This window comes from Semicossyphus pulcher, unplaced genomic scaffold, assembly GCF_022749685.1.
Source record: "Semicossyphus pulcher isolate SPU_LCO1_2020_fin unplaced genomic scaffold, fSemPul1.0.p SCAF_19, whole genome shotgun sequence".
Taxonomy (NCBI): domain Eukaryota; kingdom Metazoa; phylum Chordata; class Actinopteri; order Labriformes; family Labridae; genus Semicossyphus; species Semicossyphus pulcher.
In genome coordinates, this window is record NW_027211692.1 from 14,057,996 (window position 1) to 14,085,564 (window position 27,569).

Below are 27,569 nucleotides of genomic sequence, written 5' to 3' on the forward strand. Positions count from 1 at the left end.
TGATTGACAGCTGATGATGGTCTGTTCTATGATTGATTGACTCTATAATAAGGATTTTCCTTCATCTTTTATTTCATGTATGCATAGTATACAATGCTCAGTGTTCTTGCACATTATACAAATAGAAAACACTATAAGACAACATGTCCACTGCACATAAATATGACCAACATACACACATTGACAAACAGTGTGAGACAAATTTTACAGTGTGAATACAAGGGGAGGTTTATGTGCACTGTGTGCCACTGCTTTCCTTCATCACAAAGTGAATACATAAAGTGTCCTTCTTTTATATTATAATGGTAAACAATAGTCTACATGGAAAAGCCTGGGATGTGTCCCTGAGAAAAAAAAACACACCTCTACAATCATAAATCATCATCATTCTCTAAGACATCACAGTGGAGTGGATTGTGTTTCATCTGCACAGAACACATGAGAGAAGGGCCAGCCATCTTTAAAGCTTGTTTAAATTGTAGTTAAACGTGAGTATACTGTATGATGGAGACACCAAGACACAGGAGAATTAAATCAAGACTGCAAGACTGGAGTCAGTGCATCGATTAGTGTGTTTCAGGTAATACACATAAAGGTGTGAGAGTATGAATAAAGTGTAAGATACAGAACACTGAGACAGAAGCTCCGTGTTCACGTTGTGCATTTTGTCATGCTGTAGCTCCCCCAAGCAATCATGCAACCTTTTATCAGCCTGTCTTTCTGCCCACAGCATCTCCTTCCTAAGTGTATTCTAAGTGTAAATCCATCCGTGTCTCTGAGACGACATCATAGTGCAGGTTTCATTGGTGGAGAAGGGAAGTAGACCACCAGCAGTGTCGGACATTACGACCTTTCCAGCTGTAGGGGACAAGGGAAGAATTACATGGTGACCTCCATGTAATCCAGATGTAATCAAATATTTTCTGCTCTTGTGCAATATATATATTTTTTTCTTTCCATCTATTCTTACCTGCATAGTGCTGTAGATCCAGGGCAGAACACTGCTGACTTTGGTGTAAACACCAGGCTTGTTTCTTTGCCCACAGCCTCCTCCCCAGCTGGTGATCCCCGCCAGGTACCAGCGACTCCCACTTTTACACACAAGAGGTCCACCGCTGTCGCCCTGGAAAATATAGATCATAATTACGTTTGCTTTTAAAGGCATAATGTTTATTTATTTATTTATTCAATGCAAACATTTGCCTTGATAGTGGCTGCTCACCTGACAGGAGTCACGGCCTCCCCGCAGATGCCCAGCACAGACCATGTTTTTGGTCACAGCACCTTTATACACATGCCTGTTGTTACACACTTCTGTCGCAATGATGTCCACAGTCACCTCCATCAGATCCCTGGAGATAGTGCCTGTATTGGAGAAAATATATGCTCATTTTTTTTTTGCTAACCAGCCTCTAAAATATTTCAAAATAATGGGTGAATTAATGTTTAATGCTTTAAAATAGCTAAGTTGATTGATTCAGGGGTCCAGACTTCATTCTGCTGTGTCCAGCCTACCTGTACTTCTTCTGATGACTATCTGCTTGTGCTTAACTACTGCCTGAATGCCTGTAGCTATCTGGCCTTGTTTTTCTGGTCTGACTGCATTCTCGTTTGCTGATTTTAATCCTGCCTTTTGACCTGGGAAAGATTTGGGTGAGATGTCTGCAGCCCACAAAAGCATGCACCTATTCATCCATTATTGCATTTTGCAGTTTAATGACTAAGCCCAGGGATGCTTACGACACAAGTTCCTTATACAAACCGAAAGGCCCGGCTATAGAATGAACAGAGAACATGAAATATGTGCACATGTGCTCTAAACGGGTATAAGTTTAGTCTTCTTTACTCTGTATGTATGCAATGCTGACATAGTCTGTCTGCTTGTTTTCATGAAGAAAGCTTTATATCAAGAATGAGCTAAATATGTCGTACCTTTGCAGTTATAGGATCAGTACTTAATCAACAGAAGCTTACACTTTAAGGGATAAAAGCCGAGCACAAAACTAAATATGCATTGCTTTCTGCTACAGTAGAAACTTATTAAAAATGTAACTTAAAAAACTAGAGACCGGTCTGGCTTCATATCGCAGCTTACCTGCTCCCTCCACAGTGGTGCCAAAACCTGACGTCCAGCATTGGGTTCCATGGGAAAATCTCTGGTCAAAAGCTGGCAGACAAGCCGGCTGAACTTTATCTGGATAAAACAAAAAGACATTTGAAACTTTGTTAAATGATGATAGGGTTGTAGACAGATGCAAGCATACACAACAACACGAACACACAGTGGGCTGGAGAAATCAGATTACCAGTTTGACTGTGGAGTCAGCATTGAGTTTAAAAGCTCCGACTCAACAGCGAGAGGAAAAGATTTCTTATGTATGTGAAACAAATATGAGTTTTGGTTTGTGTTTCAGAAGCAAATAATTTGTGAATGTTAAGATGTTTTCAATATGATAAGGAAATCTCTTCTGTTTCTCAGATATTAAATCACTTTTAATGCAATGTAAAAAAACATGAATCAAACTGGAACAATATTGAATTTAGTGAGTGACTGTAATAGAAAGTTAAGATGTTATTTTGACAATATGATAAAGTGATATGATAAAGATAATATGATATGATAAAGACCACATTCTGACCCCAGCCCAGGTAAGAAACATCATTTTAATAAATTAAAGATGTGACTGACCATCAAAGACAACTGGTGATGTAAGTTTGAGCAGAGCGATGTCCTGGTCATTAGTAAAGTTGTTGTAGTTCTCATTGAGTACGATCCTCTCGACCAGGTACGGCTGAGGCAGCTTGTCCTGAGACACCACTCCACCAAACACTTTCCAGTTATTTGGTGAGAGGTTTGAAGGTGTGTTGCTGAGAGACAGAAAGAGACCGTTCAGTGGAAGGAAATGGACCGTTTCGGATTTGGCTTAAGTGCTTATATTTTCAGTTCACAGGACTTTGAATCTTTGGACTTTACCTTTGGAATATACACAAATTACATACCTTTAACATTTAATAAAACAATAAGAAAAAGAAACAGCGATTTTGAAGCATTTAAAAGATAACAAGGCCGCATTTTCTGTGTCAGTCACCTCGGGAAGCAGTGGGCAGCAGTGAGCACAAAATCAGGAGAGATCAGGACTCCTCCGCAGACGTGGAATCCTTTGAAGTGGAGTGACAACTGCCAAGGCCACTGACCGGTCTTGGCTATACTGCCCCCGATGATCCGGGATGTCGACTTCTGTATGCCGCAGTCTGAGAAAGAAAGTCAGTGTCGATGCTGTTCAGTACACAAGACACAACTAAAATGATGTTGTAAACGTATGTTATTTTTATATGCAAGTATTCTGTAGTTTGTCCTTTGTTTTCCTTTGAAATCATTATGTGTTATGTTATATGTCTAAAACCAAGAGAGATTATTCAGTATGATTGTCATGTCCGTTTTTCTCAACAACACAGCAGAGAATGGGGAGCGATGACAATAACTAAGAGCCTACAGGCGGTTCAGGGGGTTATAAAATGTACAAATGAAGAGCAGCACTAGTCTGTGAAGGCGTCAGTAAAGCAACACTATGGCGGCAGGCATTGCGGGAAAGGACTGACAGCCTCGGTTAACATGGATCTCAACTCATCTTATATGTTCTGTAATTTCATACAGAATAAAGATTGTGATTTTAGAATATGTCACTACAGTTATTTCAAGTCATGTTGCTGGAAGGGAAATAGGTAGAAATGTTGTATGTACTGTGTGGGTGAGATACAGACACAGAGAGTGAGACAGCTCATGTGTTTGATACATGACTCTGTGAACAGATGGAGGCTGCTTACCCAAACACTGCAGGGAGACAATCTCCTGGTCTGGACAGGAAGGACTGCGTAATGCCACAATGAGAAAAACATGTAAGCTAACATTAGTGCATACAATTAAAAAAAAAAAGGTGAAGCATACTACTGTATTTTTTTTTTTTGTATTATAAAATATGAAATGGTCGGTTGAGGTCATATTGTTAAATCTGCCTTCACAAATATTGAAAAATGTTATCAAACACTGAGATTGGAAAGATCATAGATGAAGTCTGAGCTGTGCATGAAACCTGATTGCATACCTCGTTTCTACCCGACCCTGGATAGGTGCAGATGATCTCCCAGTCACAGTTAGACCGACAGAGTCTTGGCGTGCAGCTGCTTTGGTAGAATAGAAGCTGGAGAGATAGAGAGAGAGAGAGGGAAGGGCAGTTCAAAACAATGAAGAGAAAAACTCGCACATACATCGACCGATTTGTCGAAACAGTGCCTGATTGAGTCTGAAAACTCATTCTGCTTCTGTCGCACTGAGACACCCCCAGAGAGACCTGTGGAGAATCAATTCAACCCTAAACACACAGCAGCAGGTGGGGAGAAATTGAGATGGATCTCAGTGGGTAAATTACAGGTTGGAGATAGAAACCCCATGTTCACTAGCTGCTGGTGAAATTGGGTCTGGCAAAATGACTCCGAGCCAGCGCTGAATGATAATAGGGGATGGTTATAAATATTGTCAATGTTGGAGGTCTTTTTCAGCATTCAGGGCTCCCTCTCCCGGACTACTTTATCTCTTTTTAGCACACTTCAGATCGGGTTGGCTTTGAGTCAAAGTCTTTACCCTCTGAATCCTAGCTGAGTACAGGTGAGGTTGGCGTGGCTCCGGTCCCAGCCTTGGTGGCACACCGGTAGGAAGCGGCCGTCTTGAGACGTCTTGACCTGCAGACTGCCGTCCTTTCCGAACCTCACTGAGGAAGAAACAGAGGGAGACAAAAGAAGTAGACAACTTAGATGATGGATCTTTAGTGGGTTATGCTTAAAACAACGTGACAGTAATGTGGGGTCTTTGGCCTGCGTGCTGCTGCTGCTGCATAAATCCCAGCGAAAGCAAAAATCAGACATGAAATCAATAAGCCTCACTTGGCCTCAGAGACTTGCACGCTGCTTTGTGCAGTTTTGTCCTTGGTTTTTAAAATCATATTACACACTGACGCCCAAAATTGTCACATTTCAAAAAAGCTTTTGTGCATCTCGAATCTGGCTTGTACTTAAAAGGATTTCATGAATAAAAGTACAGTTAAGTAAAATACTGATGTACATTTAAGTGCAATCTAAACACATGTGCCTGCTATAGAACGTCTAAGAAATCAACACCAAGATCCTCGAGCCTGTTTTGTCATTTCGAGGGCACCCTTTTGGCAGTGTCTGCTCCTCCCTCTTCACCATCTGTCCTTGTACTAGTCTGGTTCTAGTGAGGTCTATGTGTGCTTGTGGGTGTGCTCACCACATTTGGTCTCATCAGAGCCAACTTGGCAGTGTCTTATCCCGTCACATTCGACGGTGTTGTTGGGGCAGGAGTCGGCCCTTGGGAGAGGTTGGTTCACGAAAGGGCGATCATTGTCGTGATTGTAGAGGATGGCTACTGTTGCCAAGCGGGTGCCATAACGAACTGTGGGGTGAAGTGAATAGGAATGAGTGTGGGTAAGAGAGGTAGAGCGTGGCATTATTGTTGTGACTAACGCTAAATCTTGGAATGAAATAGGAAACAGTAAAATGCAACATAAATGGATAATCTCCTCTGTTTCCCTCATTTAATGATTTTGTCTATTTTAACACTGCAACAGCTTCAACTAATTAAAACAAAACGTGCTAAATTTAAACCTCCAACATCTTGTGAATGCTAACAGAGCTCAATTGAAATTGGGGGAAAACAAAAGCCATATATAAAGTCATTATGTTCCATTGTAATGACTTATTAACAAATCATATCCTGCTAAACAACCCAGCACAGGGCGCCTGAAACATTGTGACTAACTAAGGCTTAACATGCAGCTACAATAGCCCTCAATATTAAAACAGCAATGAATATAAATGATCAGAGATCTGTCTGAATAAACACAGTATACCTCCAAGCCAGATGGCCAGTGCAAGCAGGCCGAGCAGCAGTAAGGTCCCCCCCGAGCCTCCGTAACACTGGGCATTATTGTCGCAGCACCTCCTCCTCTTTCTGCTCGGGGCTGAACACAGAAAGTACACGACCACATTAGTAATCCTCGATGCGTCTCCCATTTGTTTTCCTCGTATACCTAAATTCAGGAAAATAAGGGAGCTTGTACAACACTCACGTTTGCCTGCCACCGTGACTTGGGGAACAACCACATGTGTTGGATATCGGGGGATGTAACGGGGATGGTTGGGGGGCATCAGGCCTGGACCCACGCCATACACCACCTCCTCATAGGGCTTGAGGGGAGGCAGGGTGTGCATGGCAGTGGGGTAGTAGGGAGGAGGGGGATCGTTCTGTGAGAAAGAAAAAAGAGAGAAAGTAAATAATAAGCAAGTTGTCATTAGATAAACGTGAGGCAAACACCCTGCATGTTTTTGGTTGCCAAGACTGAGCACGTAGGCCATTGTCCATTCTTTCCTAACACTATTATCAGGCCTATGCTAAAGTCCACACCTGTGTAACCACCTTATGTGCAAGACAACTGATGTTTCCTGGCAACAGTGACTAAGAGATCAGGTATTAACACTTTGTTTCCTCATTTTTCCATCATTATTTCTGCTCTGGTGTTTTTAATTCAGTTTCCTGCAGCCATATCGAGTACAAAGGACAAAAGATTCAGTTATTCAAATGTTTAGATCAGGAGCAGGTTAATGTTTGTTTACAAAACGTAAAGTAAAAAGATGAAGGAAAGTGCTTTTATCTGATGATACCACTTTCACTGCTTTGAGCTAATGTGTAAAAACAACTCAACTGGTGTTAAAAGGGATTATTGATTACTAGACACAACGTGTAAACTAGGGAGCTTTAGCGGCCCTAACTTTTGTTGCCTTCGTACAGAATCAGGCTAGCTGTTAATAATAAGTTAAGCTAACCGGCTGCTGACATATTTTCCATACAGACACTGTTTTGCTGTTTTCGGCTAATACATTTCCCGAAAATGTTTAATTGCTTTTTTAATTTCCATTTAAAGATCGTGCAACATTCCTGCAGAGTTGCAGCACATACTTTTTATTGTTCTATGTTTTGATACATACAGCGTGGGAAGTTTTCAGAATGTGACGGAACTTGTTGGAGGACAATCTGTTCCGATCAGCAGTAAGCATGAAGTGTCACGAGCATTTACAGAATGTAACGTGAGAACACACGTTCAGGACGAGTCATCATTATGTCTTCAATTATTCCAACAAATCACATGAGAGGTAGAACACGTTCCGTTACAGGAATCGTTGATATTATTTAGATGCTCAGCAGCAGAGCTGCAGCTCAGAGGCTTGCACACACATTTTTATGGGGCTGCGATAGTCCTGGAATGCAAAGTTACAGTGGTTTCAATTAGTAGAGGCCTGAGCAGTAACATCACCTTATCTGCCCCTTGTAGTAAGAAAGCTGAGATGTATTTTTTAATCATGATTTAAATGAGTCTTCCTCATTTATCTCTGTGGTCAGAGCGTCTTACACAGGGGAGACAATCCTTTGAGGCAAAAAGAAAGGAGTTAATCCAACAATGTTGCACTTAGGAGGGCAGGGGTGGATGTGCACAAAAGGTGTTTCATAAGATCATTTCTTTTGCAGGCTGCTCAAGTTTCAAAATACGCCTAAAGGCAGCATACACCTCACTTAATTGAAGCAAAATGACCGAGCTGAAATAGGGGGAGGAGCCAGTTCATTGTATTTCCAAGCAGAATACACTTGGATCATCTTGCATTGTTTGCCCGTCGGCCATGATCGTGGAAAATTACTAAAAATAAATGGCAAGATTAGGAGTTCACATGACATTTAAAAAGTTGATATTTTACTCAAACAATAACTTTTACTTTAACAGAGGTACCTAACATGAAATGGCAAATTTAAGTGTCCTTTTTTCATTACTTGCTCAGCCTAATTAACAAGTTTGTCTCTGAGGGAAGTACTTTTGTTGCAGTTGTTTGGAGATTAAAACTTAATTTAAAGCATGTGTCTCCAGATTTGATCATCAAAACCAAAACATTGAGTCTTTCAGAGATAATGAAGGATTGAGTGTTCTTTTAAAGTTGGAAAAAAAACAAATCAAACCATTTCAAAACCAATTTGATGATCTAAGAAATACATTTCCACAAAGCTGAAACTCTGCTTTTCTACTGAGCTCGTCTTGGAGATACTTGCTACTTACTGTTGAAAAAACCTAACAATACCTAATAGTAAATAATAGTAATGTTAGGCGAATAAAAGAGTTGTTTCAACACCTATAAAAAAGGTAACGCAGAAAGCATTGTGAGTCCCGTTTCACGTGCTGTCTAGTAGGTAAATTGAAAGACAAATAAAACCTCTGATATCACTTTAATCTCTGCAATGACCGCCCCTCTGCAAACTAATGGAGGCCACATAACTTTAAAAGCAAATCAACACACTGAAACTCAAACAGAGGAGCAGATAAACCTAACAAAGAGCACCACTGAGAGGACAGGTGAGCATTGATTCCAGAGAAAGTATGACAATTGATCAGAGGAGGTTTGAAGTTTGAGGAAAGTTGCAGTAGAGGAAGTTTTTTGTTGTAAGACAAAAAGTAGAACTTACCGCATCATGCTGTGCCATCGGACTCGGGTCAACAGAGAGTGGATGTTGGAGGTACGAGCAAGTGGGTGGAGCCTTTTCACATCCAGGTATTTACGCAGTCATGGAGCAGCGGTCATGGCATTCTGGTGCCACATGAAACACGTTCTCTCCTCTCTGTCGCCTGTTCCAATCCTTTCTAATCCTGCTGTGTGTTTGTCACTGACCTTCATCTGACAAGCAGTCACAGGTATACCTGCCTTCCCCCTCCCTGTCTAACACCTCCCACATTCACATTCAGGCCCCATCAGTCTCTCAATACTTTATTCTTCTGCTCACAGAGACGGGCGCGCCCAGTGCACTACTTTATCACCTGCCAGACAGGTTTTGTGGCAGCAAAGCTTGTTTCTATTATCATGAAGCTCCATTGTGGTTCAGATGACACCAGGTAGGCTAACATGACCCTGAGCCAAAATGTCCTCCTCTTCACAGGAATGACAGCTTTGTTAAGCTGCGGCTGAATGGTTTTAACATTTACAATATTAAGTGAAAGCTAAGCCTAACTGTGTTTATATTTGTATATGTTTCCTAGTTTTTACTTGTGTTGTTGCAGAGCACTTAGTCTTAGTGGGTCCTCCACGCCAAAATAAGGGATACATAAAAAGATAAAATAAACATACAATGAAATATTTACAATTTTTACATCACAATCGGCTTGCAGAATAAGGAAAAGATGGCAAAAAGAGCTTTGTCACTGTCCAGGAAAAAAAGCTAATAATTAATATGTGATTTTAAATATGTCACTCATTCAGTGTTTTCATTCACCTTTGTCTGTGAACTTCAAAATGATTTCTCTTTCCAGCTCTTTTTACACTTTTGCATTCACTTTCCAATCGCTCTCTAGTTCCTCTTTCAGCCAATTTCATCTGAGTCTACTGTCCCTTTCTGTTCCCATTCCATCAGCATGATTTCTGGTCCAAGATCCAACACAGCTGATCCTTTGCTGCGTCTCCCTTTCTAATCAAAACAGCTTAAAAACATTATGCTTGACTAATCAGGAACAATAACTGAGTGCTTGTTCTTGTTCTTCTTGTTTACTAAAATAACAGCATACTAAACAGCACATGTAAGAAATATAGGTCATAAGGGTTGTTCCGAGGTTGAAGACTCATACCGCATAACCACAGTGTCCCAGATATAAACTGGTTGATAGACACTTTGTGGCATATCACCCACCTTCTTTTCTGCATGTTTTCCCTTTGTCCCAACGCTGTATGACTTAATTAAAAAGGTAAAATGTCACAAAATATAAAAGCTGATGAAGAACATCAATAAATGGTTTCAGAGTGTTGAATGAGCTGTGTTCAGACAATCTCTGGAAGTCTATCTTAAGTTCATCATTACTTTGCTACACTGTGTTTATGAGAAACATCGTGAGTTATTCAAAAGAGGGAAAAGTCCCACTGAAGACTGAAATCGAGACGTAACACCGACACACAGGTCCATGGTTTAGTCTGTTGTCATTTACCAAGAACCAAAACTTGAAGAGTCACATGTGAGGAGGAGGAGGAGGTGGAGAGAAACAGATGTGGAAACTGAGGTCACACGTTTGTGTAGGTGAATTAGGAGAAAAGTGCTTTCCTAGAATTGAAAGAAGACCATCCTGAAGCGTAGGCCGTGTTATGTAAGGGCTAATAGTGAGCAGGTTGTTATCGTGGAATGGAACCCCAACAGGATCATCTTTCCGTTTAAAAATAGTCCGTTACACTCAGTGAGAGCTGCGTCCATAGCAACGGGTAACTTCTTAAAATGAGCTAACCAAATAATATTAAAAGGTGGAAAGGTTACAATCGGCATTCAGACCCGGGTCAAATGACTCTGCAGTAGTACTGGGTAATTATCGCCTCCGCTCCGATCGGCAATGATGGGAACACAAAACCCTGATTGACACGCTAATCTCCGCCCCCTTTCCGGTGCGATGCTATGCTCCGTCTGTAACTTCTGCGACTCCTCGTCATCTCAGCTACAAATTCCGCCCATCTCCGTCCAAGCAGCCAGTCAAACATCGTTCCAAATTTGTCGGCGCCAAGTTTGATAAATAGAGTGAATGAGTAATAGATATAATAAAGACCTAACCACCGTATCTTCACTGTTTACTAACCTGTTTCCAGTGCGTTTGTGACGTCAGACGGTGACGCAGCAGAAAAGAAACCGACGGGAGTATACTCCACTGGCAATGGGAACAGTGACAATCGGCACTTATTAGCGGGTCTTCGCGGGTCTGAAAAAACGGCATCAACGCACTAATTTTGGCGGAAAGGGGTATATGAAGACATTTTCTTTTCCATTCACCACCTTTAAACACTGCCGTATCCCGTACTGTGTTCTGTTTAATGTTTGCTTCATGTGTCGTCTTTAGTTTTGCAGATCTCTCTGTGGTAGTCTTCAGTTTTTGCATTGTTTAACCTTAATTGCTTTCTCTCTGCTGTTTTCATCTTTTTTCCCAATGTAAACGACCGATGTCAAATTTACCAGACTTCTTTTGGCGGATTGATACGATTACAATTAGTCCTCCGCATGGACGGATTATCATGACCATGGGCCCTGGACACAAACTCACCCCGGGCCCTATACAAACATAGATAGGCCAGTTATTCCTACAGACAGACACCTCCCTTAAGAAAACATTGCAAAAAAACAAAACAAAATCTTCTACCCAGTGTTACTGTATATCAGCAGTCAAACACACATCTTAATAAATGTAACAAAAATGAAAAAATACCTTAATTAAACCAGCTGTCTTCTGGCCTGCTCTGAAGAAAAGTCATCAATTAAGTCATCAAACTCCAACTCCCGGATGACGTCCAATTCAATGGCCATGAGTGAAAGCATGTTCAGGCATCTCTGCGTCATCTTTGTCCTTAGTTCAATTTTAATCCTGGCCATTTAAGACCATTCTTCCTCGCAGTTGCTGACAGAAATCATCAGATACAGTCCTACTTCAAAGCAGCATCTTTAGCATCTTTTTTTCTCTAGTTTTGCTGACCTGCTGAGCCCACGTTTCTTTTTTTGACCGCGAAATAGAAAGTAAACGTAGGCCTACCTCACAACCTCTGTGAAATGTAATTGCTTATTGAAAAAAAAACATTCAAACTATTTTATTCAAACAACATTGTCAAAATATTTTCAAAACAAATACACTTTACACATAAAAAGATATTAATGCTTAAGGCCAAGGACCCCCATTAGCTCAGGGCCCTGGGCATGTGCCCACTTTGCCCATGCGGTAATCCGTCTAATGGTCCTCCGGTTTGAGTGATTTGAGCCGCTTCCCTAGCAACGTTCTGTTTTTCATAACAACGGTCTGTTATCAAGAAAAAATAGACCTTGGAATAAGTGTAGATAAAGTGAAACTGAAAAACAAGTGAGATGGTTTGGTTGATTCAACAGCAAACATCCCATTGTTTTAGGGCAAAGGTGGAAAATCCATCCAATCTTTGGGCACATTTTTTCCTTTACATACTTTAGACATAATATGAAGCATCTTTCTTAGAAAAGTTTCCTTTGATCACTGATTTGTTGACAAGATAGGCTCCATTTCTGAGTTATTTACCAGCTACTTCTAGCTAGATGTAGAAAACAGCACTTATGTCTCATGTTTCCATGAAAAAAACCCGAGCATTTCACATTTTTCAGGAAAGTGACTAAAAGTAGCACAATCGTGACTGAGATGAGGTGAACTGATACAGCTCGTGGTCTCTGTGGTTTGAAAAAGGCAACTGACAAAGAGATATTTCAACCTGCTGATTTTCTCAAAAGGTCACCATAACATCTTCACTGTTTACTAACCTGTTTCCAGTGCGTTTGTGACGTCAGACGGGGACAGCAGAAAAGAGACCGACGGGAGTATACTCCACTGGCAATGGGAACAGAGACAATTGGCACTTATTGGCATGTCTTCCCGGGTCTGAAAAAACGGCGTCAACGCACTAATTTTGGTGGGAAAGGGGTATATGAAGACATATTCTTTTCCATTCACCATCTTTAAACACCGCCGTATCCCGTACTGTGTTCTGTTTAATGTTTGCTTCATGTGCCGTCTTCAGTTTTGCAGATCTCTCTGTCGTAGTCTTCAGTTTTTGCATTGTTTAACCTTTATAGCTTTTGTCAAATTTACCAGACTTCTTCAGTTGAATTGATACGATTACAATCAGTCCTCCGGATTGAGTGATTTGAGCCGCTTCCCTAGCAACGGTCTGTTTTTCATAACAACGGTCTGTTATCAAGAAAAAACAGACCTTGGAATAAGTGTAGATAAAGTATAGGCAAATGTCCTGTGAAGGATGTAAACTTTATATTTACTTACCAAACACAGTCATGAGAACAACCTGGGTAAAAGCTGGCAAAGATGTGCTGTAAACAGAAACACAAGTGAGATGGTTTGGTTGATTCAACAGCAAACATCCCATTGTTTTAGGGCAGAGGTGGAAAATCCATCCAATCATTGGTCACATTTTTTCCTTTACATACTTTAGACATAATATGAAGCATCTTTCTTAGAAAAGTTTCCTTTGATCACTGATTTGTTGACAAGATAGGCTCCATTTCTGAATTATTTACCAGTTACTGCTAGCTAGATGTAGAAAACAGCACTTATGTCTCATGTTTCCATGAAAAAAACCTGAGCATTTCACACGCTCCTGCAGGAAAGTGACTAAAAGTAGCACAATGGTGACTGAGATGAGGTGAACTGATACAGCTCGTGGTCTCTGTGGTTTAAAAAAAGGCAACTGACACAGAGATATTTCAACCTGCTGATTTTCTCAAAAGGTCACAGCTGTCTTAATGTCACGACTTGAGTGTATAACTTACCTATATGACATTTTAATGCACTACATTACAGAAAGGTCTTAATTCCAGTTTCATAACTGATTCTACGTAGTTATTTATAGTTTTTTTTATGTCTGTAAAGTACATTAAACCATGAAACTCAAGTAATTGCTTTCTATATATGACTTTAATGTATGTTTATTTTGCTTGTTAAACAAATTCATTCAAATGATTAACGTGTATTTTTATTTGTCTTTATTCTCACAGTCGCCGAAGCCGCTTATAACTGCAAAAACCACCTGCAATGCAGCCAACCACAGCTGAGGTTTTACAGAGTCTATGACAGGAAACCTGTTGTTTAATAGGCCTGAAAGCACAAACTAAACACACACAAAGACCAGCAGCACCTTCTTCTAGATCTTTATAAAACACTACTCTTATCTAACTTCTGCCGACAATGAAAGCAAATCAAAGGGGAATCTCTGAATACTTCTCCTTTTCTGTCTCTGGGTCGTCTACGGTCAGTTTCTGTTTTTTAAACCCCTAACAGCAGTTCACTGTACAACGTGAACCTGCTGAAAGTGTGGAAAGGGGAAAAGAAGAGGCAGAAGAGGAAGGAAAAGTTTCGGTGAGAGAGAGAAAAAAAACACAACCACGTCACTGATTTGGCAGCAACAGGAAGCGTGTCATGTGAGAGGGAGGGGAAGCTGAGCGAGTGATGAAAGCAGTTTGGGGGAACTATGTAAATTCAGTCGTAAGGGAAAAACACAAAGTGGCTACATCAACTAGAGAACAGCCGCTTCGCTCCTTTTTTACCACCTCCATGTTAGTTTGAAGCGTTACACGGAGGTGTTGAGGAGAAAAGATGTTTGTACAATCTATTTTGTCTCTCATGTGATTGGAATAAGGGACTGTTTTCAACGGCTGATGTGTGGATTATGACTGACTGATGACACCCGTCAACATAACAGAAATGGATGTGAACAAGACACTAAATCTGGTCCTCCTGATGATCTGTATACACTGTGTATCAGGTAATTATAACTTTTACGATACTTTTTTAATTGTTTAAATTTAATTTTTTTTATTTGTTTAAGTTAATATAAATTATTCTGATGGTTATCCAGGCTGATCTGATGATTTTGTTCATCATTGTGGAATTTTGAGTCACCAATTTCTGTGAAAAACTCTGAGGTCTTTTGTGCAAATTCTAAAAAAAAATATATAATTTTTTTCCTTACATAATTTGGTGTATTGTTGTTTGAAAAAATGTCATTATGGTTAGAGATCCCATAAATAATTTGCAAGATTAGCGTCTTTTCGTCAACTTCCTTTTTCCAGCTGACCACATCCTTTACAATGCATTTAAGTAAAAGAAAAAAATGACTATTTCAGCATTTGCATTTTAGCATGTGTAGACTATGATTTTACATTGCAACCCGAAATCAGAACAGTGCAAAGGTATTCTCTCCTGGCAATGAAATATAAACTGTATGACTTTTAATGATTTTATAATAATGAGCAGTGAATGTAGATCATAATTCCCCTATTCTCTCTGTGGCAGGACTGGACATCCCTAAGCCTGACAAACTGATGGTGGACATCATGGATGGGGAGGTAATCGCATTTTGGAATAATCCTGCGAACCTGCCCCCTAATTACAAATACAACGTACAAATGGCAAAGTATGTTGAACTTTAAAATATCTATAATAACACTTCTGAGTTACCATGTCCTGTGCACCAACTTCTTATTATCGAGCAATTTCCCAGCATGCTTTTATCTCTACAGTTCTGCATACAGTATCATTATTTTCCTCTTCCATTGACTGATATTATTTACCAGAGAGAGCTGCTGAATGCTAATGCAAGATTGACAAAAGTTGTTATTGGTTTGTGACTGGTGTGTTTTGCGTCCTCAGGTACATCGGTGCATGGGAAACAGTAGAAAGCTGCACAGCTATCTTACGGACCAGCTGTGACCTAAGCAGTCGTATACATGACTACAGCGCTGCCTACAAGGTCAGAGTTCAGCTGGTCGCAGGAGTTGACGTTTCTGAGTGGACAGTCAAGCTCAAATTTCTCCCTAACACAAGTACGTTTAGTTTTCAGTTTAATTAGAACATTGTACTTTGGTTGGTAAAGTTATAATTAAGGTACACAGTAGCATCGTTTTTCTTACCTTTCGTATTTCCTGCAGGTAAATTGAGTCCTCCCTCCTTCACTTGGTTGGCCACCTCCAGCACTCAAAGACTTTGTGTTTATCAAAAACCCATTCTGAGAAAACTCTTTCCTTATGGGGTCGTGTACACCATCTACCTGGAGGAGACTGGAGAGGAAAATAAGGTGGGTGTCTGAATTAGACTTTAAGGCACAATACACAAAGATTGGGACTCAATGTAAAATGATTGACAGGACTTTAAAAAAAAGAGATTTAAAATGGTTATTTAAAATGTTAGTCAGTGGTAACAAAATGTGTCATAAAACAATATTTGAACTTGTCATGTCATTGTTAACTGCCTGACTCTGTACTTGAATCATCCCTGGATATACTGTACGATGGCTTAAACTGCATGGCATTTTCATGTTTACCCCACAGACTACAATAGCATACCTGAAGGATAACGTGGACGAGTATCAGAGGTGCACAACTTTTACTACTCTCCACTGGGGGAGAGAGTACTGTGTCAGTATCAAGGTCGAGGGCAGCGGAGCTCTCATGACCAGCCCTGAGTCCCATAAACAGTGTCTGCTGCTACCGGAGCAAGGTAAGAAAAACATTATTGTGATGAATCACAGTTAAGAGAAAGCAGCATCAAACAGCATTTGGAGACTGTCAATTCAAATTATATTTTACCATCATGTAGGCTAATACTTCCATGTCAGTTGCTGCTAGCAAAAAGATACATGGAGAGGTTAGTCGCAACAGCGTGTTTGATACCACTCTTGTATCTGTAAACTGAATTTAAGGCTACAGCCAGCAGCTGGTTAGCTTAGCTTAGCATAAAGACTGAAAACAGTAAAAAAGACAGCTAGTCTGGTCTGCTAACAGGTAGCCTGCTAGCACCTCTAAAGCTCACAAATTACCTTGTGATATCTCGTTTTTTGAATTCAAGCACCAACTCCCCTGTACAACAACTGGCCTTTTAAATTTTTTTATCCACATGTCCAAACTTTGTGCTAAGTGAAGCTAGCCAGCAGTGTTTGTTAGGAAGATTGATGACTGTAAGCTAAATATAAGGCTACAGCCAGCATCTGGTTAACTTAGCTAGGCATGAAGTAAACAGTGAAAGACAGCTAGCATGCCTGCTAGCACTCCTAAAGCACACAAATTACCTTGCTATTTTCCGTTTGTTTAATCCAAACACATAAGCCCATGTATAACTTAAACAGGCCGTTTTTTTTTAAAACCTTTTTTGTGTCTGCATTTCCAGTATTTGTGCTAAGTAACACTAGCTAGCTGCTAGTGGTAGCTATATATTAATATAATTCACTCAACTAACTTTTAGCCAGAAAGGCTAAAGTTTGTAAAAGAGGAAAAATGTGTAACACTATAGCACAGGTTCAACCCAATTCTTTCAGCTATAACACCCACTTCTGTTAAATGTTTTTTTATTGTTTTTGTTCCCTCCAGAATACTTCATTATTGCCGTTTCATCCCTATCTATTATGGGTGTGCTGTCCTTCGTTGCTATCATGGTCGCCCTCCTCATCTGTTACCTGAGACGTCCAGAGAAAACACCTGCTGCATTGGTAAGTGCATTCAATAACAGATCATTGGAACAATATAACAGCTGCTGAGATGTTTAGGTTGGTTATAACTCACTGTGTGCCAGATTGAGACATTGTAGAACAATGAAAATAACTGTCTTCTCTTTTCTCATCTTAGAAATCCCCTGTTAGTGGGTGGCGTCCACTCTCGGTTGGAGAAGGAACAATGGAGGTTGTGACAGACAAAGGATGGTTCCTGTCCGGTTACAGACCAGAAATAAAAAACTGTGTCAAAGGCCCAGAGACACATGTTACCGTAACAGAGGACAATGAAGAGGAGGAAAGAAGGACAAGCATGGACAGTGGACTCAGCATGGAGGCTGTCTCTACCACAAACAGTGAGGGAAATCCTCCACTGAGACAAGAGGACAGCGGCTTTGGGAGCTTGGGAGGATCAGAGAGCTCCACCAGCGGTCAAACAGATTACCCTCTGAAGGAAGAGAGGACTAATGTAGACATTGAAAGGAGGAGGGAGGATAGTGGGGTTGGGCTTGGCTGCCAGCTTGATTCTTCTTCCATGAATCTAGATGGACAGGACAGTGGGTCTCTAAAGGAGGTCCTTGGTTCGGGTGGTTATCGTCACCAGAGCCCTTCTAGTGTGCACATTCAAGTGTGTGATGATAAGGAGATGTTCGAACAGATGCTTCCTAAATCCCTTTTGGCCGAGGTGGTCACAGGCTACAGGGCTGGACCTCAATCTTGTATCTGCTCAGGAGCAGGTCAGTGCTCTTGGTGCCATCATCAAAGCCAATATGGGGGAGAAATTGTAAAGCAATACAGATCTTTGTGTATTGAAAATGGACTACTGAGCAGCAAATGTGATTTTGTGGACTCTTACAAAAAAACATTTTCAAGCTATTCTAAGGAAACACAATTGGACACACTTGTGATAGAAGACCTAGAACCATCTTTCATACAACTGAAGGAGACTTTCCCTCTGCTAACAGCTTTGGCGCCGCTGCCCCTAGTGGAGGCAGGACAGGACTTCAATATGAACAATGTGCCGCTCGCTCTCTGTGACGTACAGCTGATAACTGACTGATACACTGTGGAATGCTATTTATAAATGTCTGAGTGCTTAACTGGAGCAATACACACCTATTTTACAACATAACAGAACAGGTGAAAAATGGAATAGAAGCATTATTTAGAGAATAGAAATGCACAAGCATTGCAAATTTGAACTAAAGGGGTGGGGAAGATGTGTGCAAGCAACAAGCTGTTATTGAGTGTAGGAAGGAAATGGAGGTTAAACCACACAGCAGCTGTTTGGTTAACTCTCCGGAGCTTCAAGAGACAATTGAATGTAACGAGAAAGGTTTTATTCGGCCCTGTCTCACTGGGTATATTTACATCAGTCTTAACTGCAGCATGCCGGAAGTGAAACTGGTGTGGGGAGCAGCGCAGAGAAACGGTTAAACAGTTACGTGTTTTGGGGCATTTTGCGATTCCTCCCTGCCTTTGCCAACAATGATACCCCATGTCAGTAATCACACGAAGGTTGATGGTTTTTGCTTCTGTTTAAATATTCGGCAATGTGAAATACGATTGAAACACTTTTAAGTACACAAGTTTCTAATGTGGTAGCAAAAAACAGCCAGAAAACTTTAGTGATGTTAAACAAAAGCAAATTAAAGACGTAGTAGTATTTCTTTCCTCAGTTTCAATCATGTTCAGGACAATTTGTAGCTGCGCTCTCTTTCAGATACCTGCCAGTTGAGCAAATGTATTAAATGTTGTAAAAAGAATTTATTTATTTAACATGTATAACTGAATTTATGTCTCTGCTTTTTTACATGTGATTAAAAGAAACTGTCTCACTGGGACTTTCTGTAAATTTCATACAATCACGAAACAAAAAATCCAGCATACAACACGATGGTGTTTTCTGAAACCATGACTCAAAGAAACAAGGAAAACCCTAAAACCACAACGCTACAGCCACATTGGAAAATAAACATGAAAGGTCATTAAGCTGTGCTTGGGATCCCCATATGTAAATTATGTACAGGAACCAGAGCGGTGGCTCCGAAGCGTCTGAACTCAGCCACCAACACTTCCTCTTTTAGGCTCCCACTCGCTTCAGAAAAGCCCCATGTCATAGATAGAAAAGAAACCAAATCGCCAACAGAGATGACCGAGAATGCTTAATAAAAAAGTCCTCGCGTCTGCTGTTGGGCTGATGAAGCAGATTCATAGCAATCATAGGATCATCATGTGACTCTATTTTCAGAGAGCAGCAGGGGAAGTGAGAAGACATTTGGCTGATCCTAAATGTTGCTGCTCCCCAACCTACTACCTTTTCTAACATGTTTAGAACTAGCTGAGAACGTACATTTCCTCCTTGCTAATATATAAATCATTTCATTGTCTTGATATAAGAAAGCTGGTGATAACTGGATAATTAATAAAAAGATTATCGTGAGAGCATGGCCCCAGTTTTCTCAAGATCATAGGATAATTATGACAGACTTGGAAATTGGTGTTAAATTTGATCACACCTGATTTCTGCCTTGAATGTGCATGCAGGAAGGCCTGCCAATAGGGAGTTGCAGTAGTCAATGCATTTGCAGGTTAATGGGCACAAAGTGTAACTCTGTTACTGCATTGTAATATGACTTTGAAACCAAATCATATTAGACTGACTTCTGAAAAAGTGCTGTGAGATATTCAAATGGTGAAGGTTCACAAGAGCAACACGTTGATCCGTCCCCTCGTCACCTAGCTTCTTTACTTGTTTCAGTCTGTGGCACGGCACCATAATTAATGCATATCCACTGATCTGTGACTGACAGTAACTCAAAATGAGTTTTATGCAGATTCTGCACGGACATATTTTGGGGTGTGCAAATCAGCAGAGCTGCAGACAGACACTCAATATTGAATTAGCATGTTACATGCCGTCAGTTATCTATCAGAAAACCAAAAGGTTAACACTTTGCACTTGAGAAATCGTGTCATGTATTTGGGAAACAAGATTGAAGTTATTTCCATGCAGACTTTAAAATATGTTTTTAGGATTAACAACAGAAAGAAACATTTAAACTGTTTACTGTATGCATTCACACGAAAGTGTTTTTTAAACTTTCACTGGCTGAGTGAAATTTGCCTTCTCATGTCCAAAGGTTTGTGACAAAAGAGTTTAATGTTCTGTGGCATTAAAAGTGTAGGATAGATTGATATACTGAACATATAGCAAGTCACACAGAGGAAGATTTTTAAACTTTACAGTCTCTTGGTACATCTGACATTTATGTTACTGTGCTGTGCGGCATCAACACACAGAGAGGCATCTAAAACTCTTTTGAGTCTAGAAATGACTGCTTCTTTTGTCTCGTGCACATCTAAGTCATCATCTTGTTTTTGACTGCATCAAGACCTCGACCTTTACTCACCTTGTGTAGGCAGCACCGAAAAACATCAGATAGAGAGAAATGTGTTTTTGGTTTCACTGCAAGAAAAACTGTGCGACATTAACCATTGAAAGTATAAAAGAGGTAGTAGATAAGTGACTCTGGAGGAAGTCGAGTGTAGCTTACAAGAAAACTGATCTGCTTGGTTTCTGTGGTTGAGCTGTTGATATTCTGCCCTCCCCCATAAAAGTTCTCACCATCGGCTGAATATGTGCATTTCTTTCTCCGTTGTGTGCACATGTGTGTACACTCAAACGTGTACCAACAGCAGTAAAAACATGAGACAGTTCTCACTACAAATAGCAAATTGACAAAGTGAAATTCCAATACGTATATATTTTGGGGTACATTTGATCTTATATAAATAATGACATTAAAATGACATTTTAATGTTTAAAAACCAAACTTCAAAGGCAGCTAAGAACCAGTGACATGGTTCAAAGGCTTCACGCAAAGTAGTGTGTAAATAACATGGTGAAATCCCTCCTCAGTGTTCACAATACAAACAGAAACAATACATGCTGAAAACAAGATGCGTAGGAATGTGACAGACGAGGGATGTGTCTTCCACTGGGTGGTTTGTCAGAATCAACCGTCAACACGGTGCCTGTCATTTTATGACGCCGCTGATGGAGAAGGGAGGAGGAGACTTCTTCAAGCCGACTTTGCTGTTAAAACAAACAACCAAATAACCATTAGACAGTTTTATACAGGGATATAAAACTTTGTACATGAAAGGCTGTGAGGAGAATTGTACTCACGTGAGGACTTTGTCTTTTACTGACTGCTCTACAGAGGAATAAGAAGAAACATATATTAAGATATCATGACAGGCGCATCATATTAAACTCTAAATATTGGCTGACTTTTGTCACTGGACAGAGCTCAATGAAATGTGTGGTGCATATAGCACACCTTTTTTCCCTGGAGCCCCCGCCTGCTTGTGTCTAAGAAAGGCTGAGCCCCCTAGCCCGAACACACGTACACCAAAACAATGAAGTGATTCATTCCAAAACTTTGTTGGCAAAAATTGACACCAATCAGAATTTAGTTCTTTGTCATTTTAGTTTATCAGTTATCTTTAGTTATTATAATAAACACCACTTTTAGTTACATTTAAATATGTGGATGTAGGTATTTCTGCATGCATGTATGAATGTACTGTATGTCAAAAAATATGTGCATACATGTGTGTATGTATGTTTATAGATTAATATATTTTTTAATAGATGAACAGACTTTTGATTATCAAAGTGCTTTTTAATGATTTTATTTAACATGTACAAAACTAATCTTGACAAATGCAGTGCAGACAAAGCCTCACGCACTCCCAGCGATCTTTGGCGCCCCCCCTAAGGGGGCCCCGGACCCCAGGTTGGCTAACCACTGATATAGCATAAAGATGATATATTCAAACCACATCCTACATTGTCATAGTGGCTCAGACCTCACAGTCAGATTGTTTCTTGGGTTAAAAAGTAGTTCCTACTTTATGAAAAGTGTTCATAGAAGTCTTGGTTAATAAAAATAACCGACATTACTGTGTGATGACAAATTTCAATCATCTCCAACGAATTAGGGAGGTGGTAGAGACAAATACAAGAAACATGGATAGATAACGAAACATATCTGTATGATTCCACCAGAGATAAGATAGGGTGTTTTTTGGGTGAAGTGACTCATTGAAGATCCACTCACCCTTCTTCTTGCAGCAGGTTTTGCATTTTTTGCATTTGTGCTTGCAGCAGAATTGTACAATGGCAATAGTGAAGAGGATCGCCAGGAACCCAAAGCCGACGGCGATCCCGACTGCCGTCGAGTTCACCCTGCTCCCTGCAAACACGCACAGAGGTCATCAATCACAACCATTGAGCAACACATTTTTACAGATCCACGTACAAGCATTTGAATAACAACACGCAAGCTAACTGTTGTTGAATTTTTCAGGGTATTGCATTCCTGACATAAATGATTACCGACTGAAATAGTCGTCTGTCTGGCCGCCCGGGCCTAATTGGATCAATATGTAGTGTATCAGTTCATTATGAATGAATATTCAGCATGATGAAATGAGATTGGGAAATCAATCTCAGGGAATGATGTGGGCTCTGCTTTCATTAGCAGTCTTCGGAGAGACACTGAAATGATAAGTGAGATCAAGAGACAGAAATACAGCTGGCTCGTGACGCAAACAGCAGAGATTTATATCAGATCGTCCTCTCATTCTCTCACTTAACTGCATACGGATCAGCAGCCGCAGACACAGAACTATTTATCTGCCTAACCCTCCACATTTAACATTTAACAATTGTATTTATAAGAATGGGTATTTAAGTTCTACATTACCAGCTAACATAACACAAAGAGCTATTTTTAGCTACAGGGGAAAATAATGACATTCAAAAAATGAATTAAAAGCAGTGACGATCAGCAATGTTATACAAATTAAGTACTTGGGTAGAAAGGTAGATCTGAATAACTACGCAGAGCATTTTCCTAGCTGTTTGTGCATGTCACTGTTACAGTAAACTTAACTGTAATGAAGAATCTGAAAGACCCTTACCACCATTCCCCATAGCTGACCAGCCAGGATGACCGATGTTATCCCTTGTCCGTCTTCTCCTCTCTTCCTCACCACTTGATTTTGAGCTCTCTTACTTGTTAGAAAAAGTTAGTCTTGACGGTGAAGAATCAAAACAGATGACTGTCTCCTCTTCCTTCTTTGCTTACGTCTACCTCTCCATGTCCCCATACCAGACATTCTTTGAAACCAGTCCATCTTCTTTCTCTGTCTCACCAGTCCTCCGCCCTCTCCTCATTGGCACATTAGAACAAAGCGGATCTGACGACCTGACGTTCTCACATGGACAGTGCTCACATGCTTAGCCACGCTTTAATTAAAATTCACATGGGAGTACTCCGATACTCTGCAGAACAACAACTTTTCACAAGACATCCACTCCTTTTGTGTGACCGTCTCACTGAGATTCAGCGGGAAAGTCAAACACAACCAGGAACTCTACGACACTCTGGTCTTATCCGGCCTCAGGACACACTAACTACAGCTGGGGCCCTTCTTGTGTCCCTCAGGGTCACAAAGTTCAAATGGCAGTGTCTCCCGTTTCCCTCTGGAACAAATTATTAACAGCCAGGCAGGTGATCACACCTGAATCAGGTGGTGGATGGGGACTCCTGTTGGACAAGTGAGATATTACACGCTTCATCACTGTTAAAAATGCAGACACTAGAATAAACCAAACTTAAAAATTCAAAAGAAAATAGACGAACAGTAAAACTCTTTTAGTTACTTATATCTTATGGTATAACTAGATACTACATTGCTTTTGCATTGGGGGTAGAGTGACTTCAACTTACAATTCTGTTATTAAACATATGATACCTAAAACAGCAACAGGAAATTAGATTTTATTCCAGCACTGAATTAAGGTCAAACACCTGTAACTATTGTTATGCTTACGAACAACCTTGTATCTTTCTCAGATCTTTATGAATGTTGGTGGAACAAGTAATGTATTAAACATGCAGGCTGGTCTGACACGTTCTCTTTTGAAAGAGGAAAACTACGTATGAGAATAACATGAACAAGGGTGTTTTCCTGAGAGTCATTGCACGCTTAATAATCACTTTAACCTTAAACCCACAAAACTAATGTTTCTAAGCAGTGGATCAGATAGCTTTATAAATCTTAGGCCCCGTCATAAAGACATTATCTGTTCCCAGCAGTGGAAAGTTTCCTGTGACTTTCACCAGTGTGGGTGATTCTGACATCAATAGTTTAACTCCAGATATGAAACCACAAAACAAGATAAAGGCTGCATAGTGGCTTAGCTGCCCTCAGATGTATCTGAAAGATTGAATACATCTCTAACACTGATAAACATGGTAAATACCGCTGGTATACAGCCATGAATTCATCAGAAATTTAAATTTAATCCGAGCCCCCACCTACATCCAAACAAGTAGCTCGATTCAGAAAAGCCACATTAATGTCAGTTCAAAATTTGTGTATGCAGACCATAGACTGTATAAAAAAGATGGTTGACGTGACAGCTCCCTAAAAGTGAAGCCAAAATGTTTCGAGCGGCCCCTGCTGAATGGCTGCATTATAGGTCATAAAGCCCGCCTACTCCATGTTAACAGATGGCACACGAGTCAAACTATAAAATCAGATTGACAGCTCTGTTGAGAAATACAGCTCCTGCAGCCGATCTGTTCTGGGTTAGCAGAGTAGAGGAGGAACGGCGAGAGGAGACGTAACTGAAACAATCACTACAGTAGTTTAAGTTTACATATCTGTGATCGTCTGCTTGTGTCCAACACAAGAAGCTGTTCTGCTGTTAAATAGGCCGGCGTGCGGGATCCTTGCTGTCTCTTTTTCCAGTAAGTTAAGTGTGTGTTTTGGTTCGCGGAGGTGGCTACGGCAGCTCCACCCGCAGATCTCTACTGTGCAGACTCTGGCTCCGAATGACGTCACCATCGCAGGATGCCAGCGCCTATCACGGGGGCTATTTTGGCTTCAATTTCATATAATGAGGGCAGATGGAGACGCGTCGTCCATCTATATATACAGTCATTGATGCAACCTGTTATTTACAGTATTTTTGGGCGTTTGAAGAAGTAGGGAGAATTTCAGAGTTATAAGAGCCTGGATTAGTTTAAATATTTATACATAAATACATAAAATATGTACTTTGATCTTGGATAACTCGGAGGCAGGCACATCTGGCTGTAGATGCTCTGCCTTTAGACAGAGTTTGACTGGTTTCATGTCTTCCTGTCTTTAGTTCTATTATGGTCATGTATCCTGTATTATGTTTTTATGTACGGCTGCTTATTGTTCGTCAGAAACTTTTTTAAATGTGCTGCTTCCTGTTTTTGTTCCTGGTTAAATAAAGCTGTAAAAAAAAAAAATCACTACAAAAACTGAAGTGTAAAAACAAGTTTTGGTTTAATGGGGCTTTGCTTACCTTTTTTGGTAGAAACTTGAAGTCAGAATCATCTTAGCATTCAGAAAGAGCCAGCTGTTTTTCCCTGGCTGTTAAAAAAAAAGTACTAAAAGTCAAAGTACAGATGAGCTAAACATCCAGCAGGTGTAGCTTCATATTCAGACATGAAAGTGCTATTGTACGAACCATTTCATAAAAGTCAGAATTTCAGTGCCTGGCTACATCTCACCAAGCTAAATATTTAGTGAAAACATAAAGAATAAAAAAGTGAAAATACAGCTTATAAATATATTTTTTTATGTGCATAAATATATTGTCAATTAGTTTAAACAAATCAAAATCTCATGAGAAACATAGCTGAAATTCACAAACATTACATATAGCTAATAAAGCATATAACATACAGCCTGTACACCCTTTGTGTCTGTGCTGAGTTCATAAATGTAAGCAGGAAAAAAAAAAAACATTTCCAGGAAATGTCTTTTGGATTTCTTGGTAATATGTTAACAAATTTCTAGGAAACAGAGAGACGTGTCGCAGATCCTCTTTTAAGTGATGAAGAAAATAACCGATCACTAGGGTGCAAAGATTGCTATCTACGATATCACCCAGCTGTGGATACATGTAGCCTTTAACGCTGCATAACTAATGAGATACATTTCACATTTCTCAGCAGAAAGCTCAAGTACTTCCTTATGCGGTAAATCTATTCATTGAATATTGTGGGTCAGTTGAAGTAGGCGGCAGTTGGCACGATTACGCCTGTAAAAAAGTGTTTAGTGTTGCCAGAGGACAGTGGACTGGACTTGGACCATTGTGTGATTATCAAGACAATAAAACCTTATGACACAGTTCGAATGTGACGTATTTTGAGTTAAATATATGGTAAATATATACAAATTTGAACAGACATTGCAAGTGGTGCCTAAATGGATCTATGTTTTATCCATTTTGTCTCTTTCTTCTTCTTTTTTTTTCTCTATATCCCAGAAATGCCCTTCAAAATTTCCAAATTACATTTGTTAAATAACATAAGCTGGAAATCAAGATTTTCAGCCACTTTTCTTTTAAATTCTAACTTTTTAAAATCATATCTGGTCCAAAATGTTGTGGGTTTCCAACATGAGACTGGGAACGACATACATTCGAGTCCAGGTAACATGAAATGTGAAGCTGTTAATCATTAACCAGCTATTTATCAAGCTGCAGTTCCCTTAACATGTCTTAAGCTAACTATCACATTTCACAAAACGCACACCTGTGTGGACAAAAGAGGGTTTGGGTGCCTTGACGAGAAGGGAGACCTTAGTTTAATGGCTTTGATGGTGAAATGAGTGGCTGTTCCGTGTGACGGGGAGAGGGAGAGAGAGAGAGACAAGATGTTCGCTTTATAAAAGGAGGTCAGAGAGGTGGGATGAAGGAACTCTGAAGGGTGTTCCCTGTTGAAAAAACTCTCCAGAGGAAGATGCTGGATTTCAGACACCAGGAATAATTCGCTCTCCACCAGTTTTCTCGCTAGCCTTCAGATGTTTGGGGTGGCAGCTGCTTTACAGGTGAGGAAGAGTGCCGGGGTATGAGGAATGATTTCTGTGTGTGTAATTGTGATGTGGTCTTTTTTATTACTTCTGTTTTCTTTATGACTCTAACCGTCAGGGCACCTTGATACCATGATTCCCCAGCAGCTCATTTATAATGTGGTACGATAGAAGAATTTAAGGCATGCTGTAAGATGATTTATATATATGTGTTTGTATCTTACAAGCTCAGCGAACATAGAAAATAACTTTGATCCATCACTAATCACGTGTCCGACTAAATGAAAAGGATAAAGATGCATAATGCTTAAAAGGAATACAGATCAGTGTTAGCCATCATGTTCTTTATGATTAAGCTTTATAGTCCTGAAACGTATTAAATAATATGATCTAAATCTTAATTAAGAAGAATTAGGAAATAAATTCAGTTTTTCAAGCTAAATTAAACCAAGCACAGGTGAGTACGTTGTATGCAGGTGAAGAGTGTAACGTCTTTTTCG

At 40.1% G+C, this 27,569-nt stretch overlaps 2 protein-coding genes across 2 annotated transcripts; one reads left to right on the forward strand and one right to left on the reverse strand.

The window, feature by feature from the left end:
* Positions 1-39: 39 nt before the first annotated feature.
* tmprss13a (transmembrane serine protease 13a) lies at positions 40-8,770 on the reverse strand. Its single transcript, XM_069668572.1, has 13 exons — positions 8,579-8,770; positions 6,144-6,318; positions 5,925-6,035; positions 5,303-5,467; positions 4,640-4,766; positions 4,104-4,199; positions 3,826-3,869; positions 3,090-3,252; positions 2,690-2,868; positions 2,096-2,194; positions 1,223-1,365; positions 971-1,123; positions 40-858 (listed from the first exon to the last, which is right to left on the reverse strand). The coding sequence occupies exons 1-13, from the start codon at positions 8,594-8,596 to the stop codon at positions 844-846; spliced, it is 1,488 nt and encodes a 495-aa protein (XP_069524673.1). The 5' UTR covers positions 8,597-8,770; the 3' UTR covers positions 40-843.
* A 5,388-nt stretch (positions 8,771-14,158) lies between these two features.
* On the forward strand, positions 14,159-18,980 carry il10ra (interleukin 10 receptor, alpha). Its single transcript, XM_069668854.1, has 7 exons — positions 14,159-14,418; positions 14,949-15,069; positions 15,306-15,478; positions 15,584-15,729; positions 15,983-16,151; positions 17,018-17,136; positions 17,273-18,980. The coding sequence occupies exons 1-7, from the start codon at positions 14,334-14,336 to the stop codon at positions 18,194-18,196; spliced, it is 1,737 nt and encodes a 578-aa protein (XP_069524955.1). The 5' UTR covers positions 14,159-14,333; the 3' UTR covers positions 18,197-18,980.
* Positions 18,981-27,569: the final 8,589 nt, after the last annotated feature.

What these genes read in the sequence shown, in the direction of transcription:
- tmprss13a (XM_069668572.1), bottom strand. An exon ending in ACTGGCCATCTGGCTTGGAG is followed by an intron (nt 5,468 to 5,924) that starts GTATACTGTGTT and finishes TTCACCCCACAG; the next exon opens with TTCGTTATGGCACCCGCTTG. An exon ending in ACTCAGCTAGGATTCAGAGG is followed by an intron (nt 4,200 to 4,639) that starts GTAAAGACTTTG and finishes CTATCTCTCCAG; the next exon opens with CTTCTATTCTACCAAAGCAG.
- il10ra (XM_069668854.1), top strand. Translation starts at nt 14,334, where the DNA reads ATGACACCCGTCAACATAACAGAAATGGATGTGAACAAGACACTAAAT. An exon ending in TCTGCTGCTACCGGAGCAAG is followed by an intron (nt 16,152 to 17,017) that starts GTAAGAAAAACA and finishes TGTTCCCTCCAG; the next exon opens with AATACTTCATTATTGCCGTT. An exon ending in AGAAAACACCTGCTGCATTG is followed by an intron (nt 17,137 to 17,272) that starts GTAAGTGCATTC and finishes TTCTCATCTTAG; the next exon opens with AAATCCCCTGTTAGTGGGTG.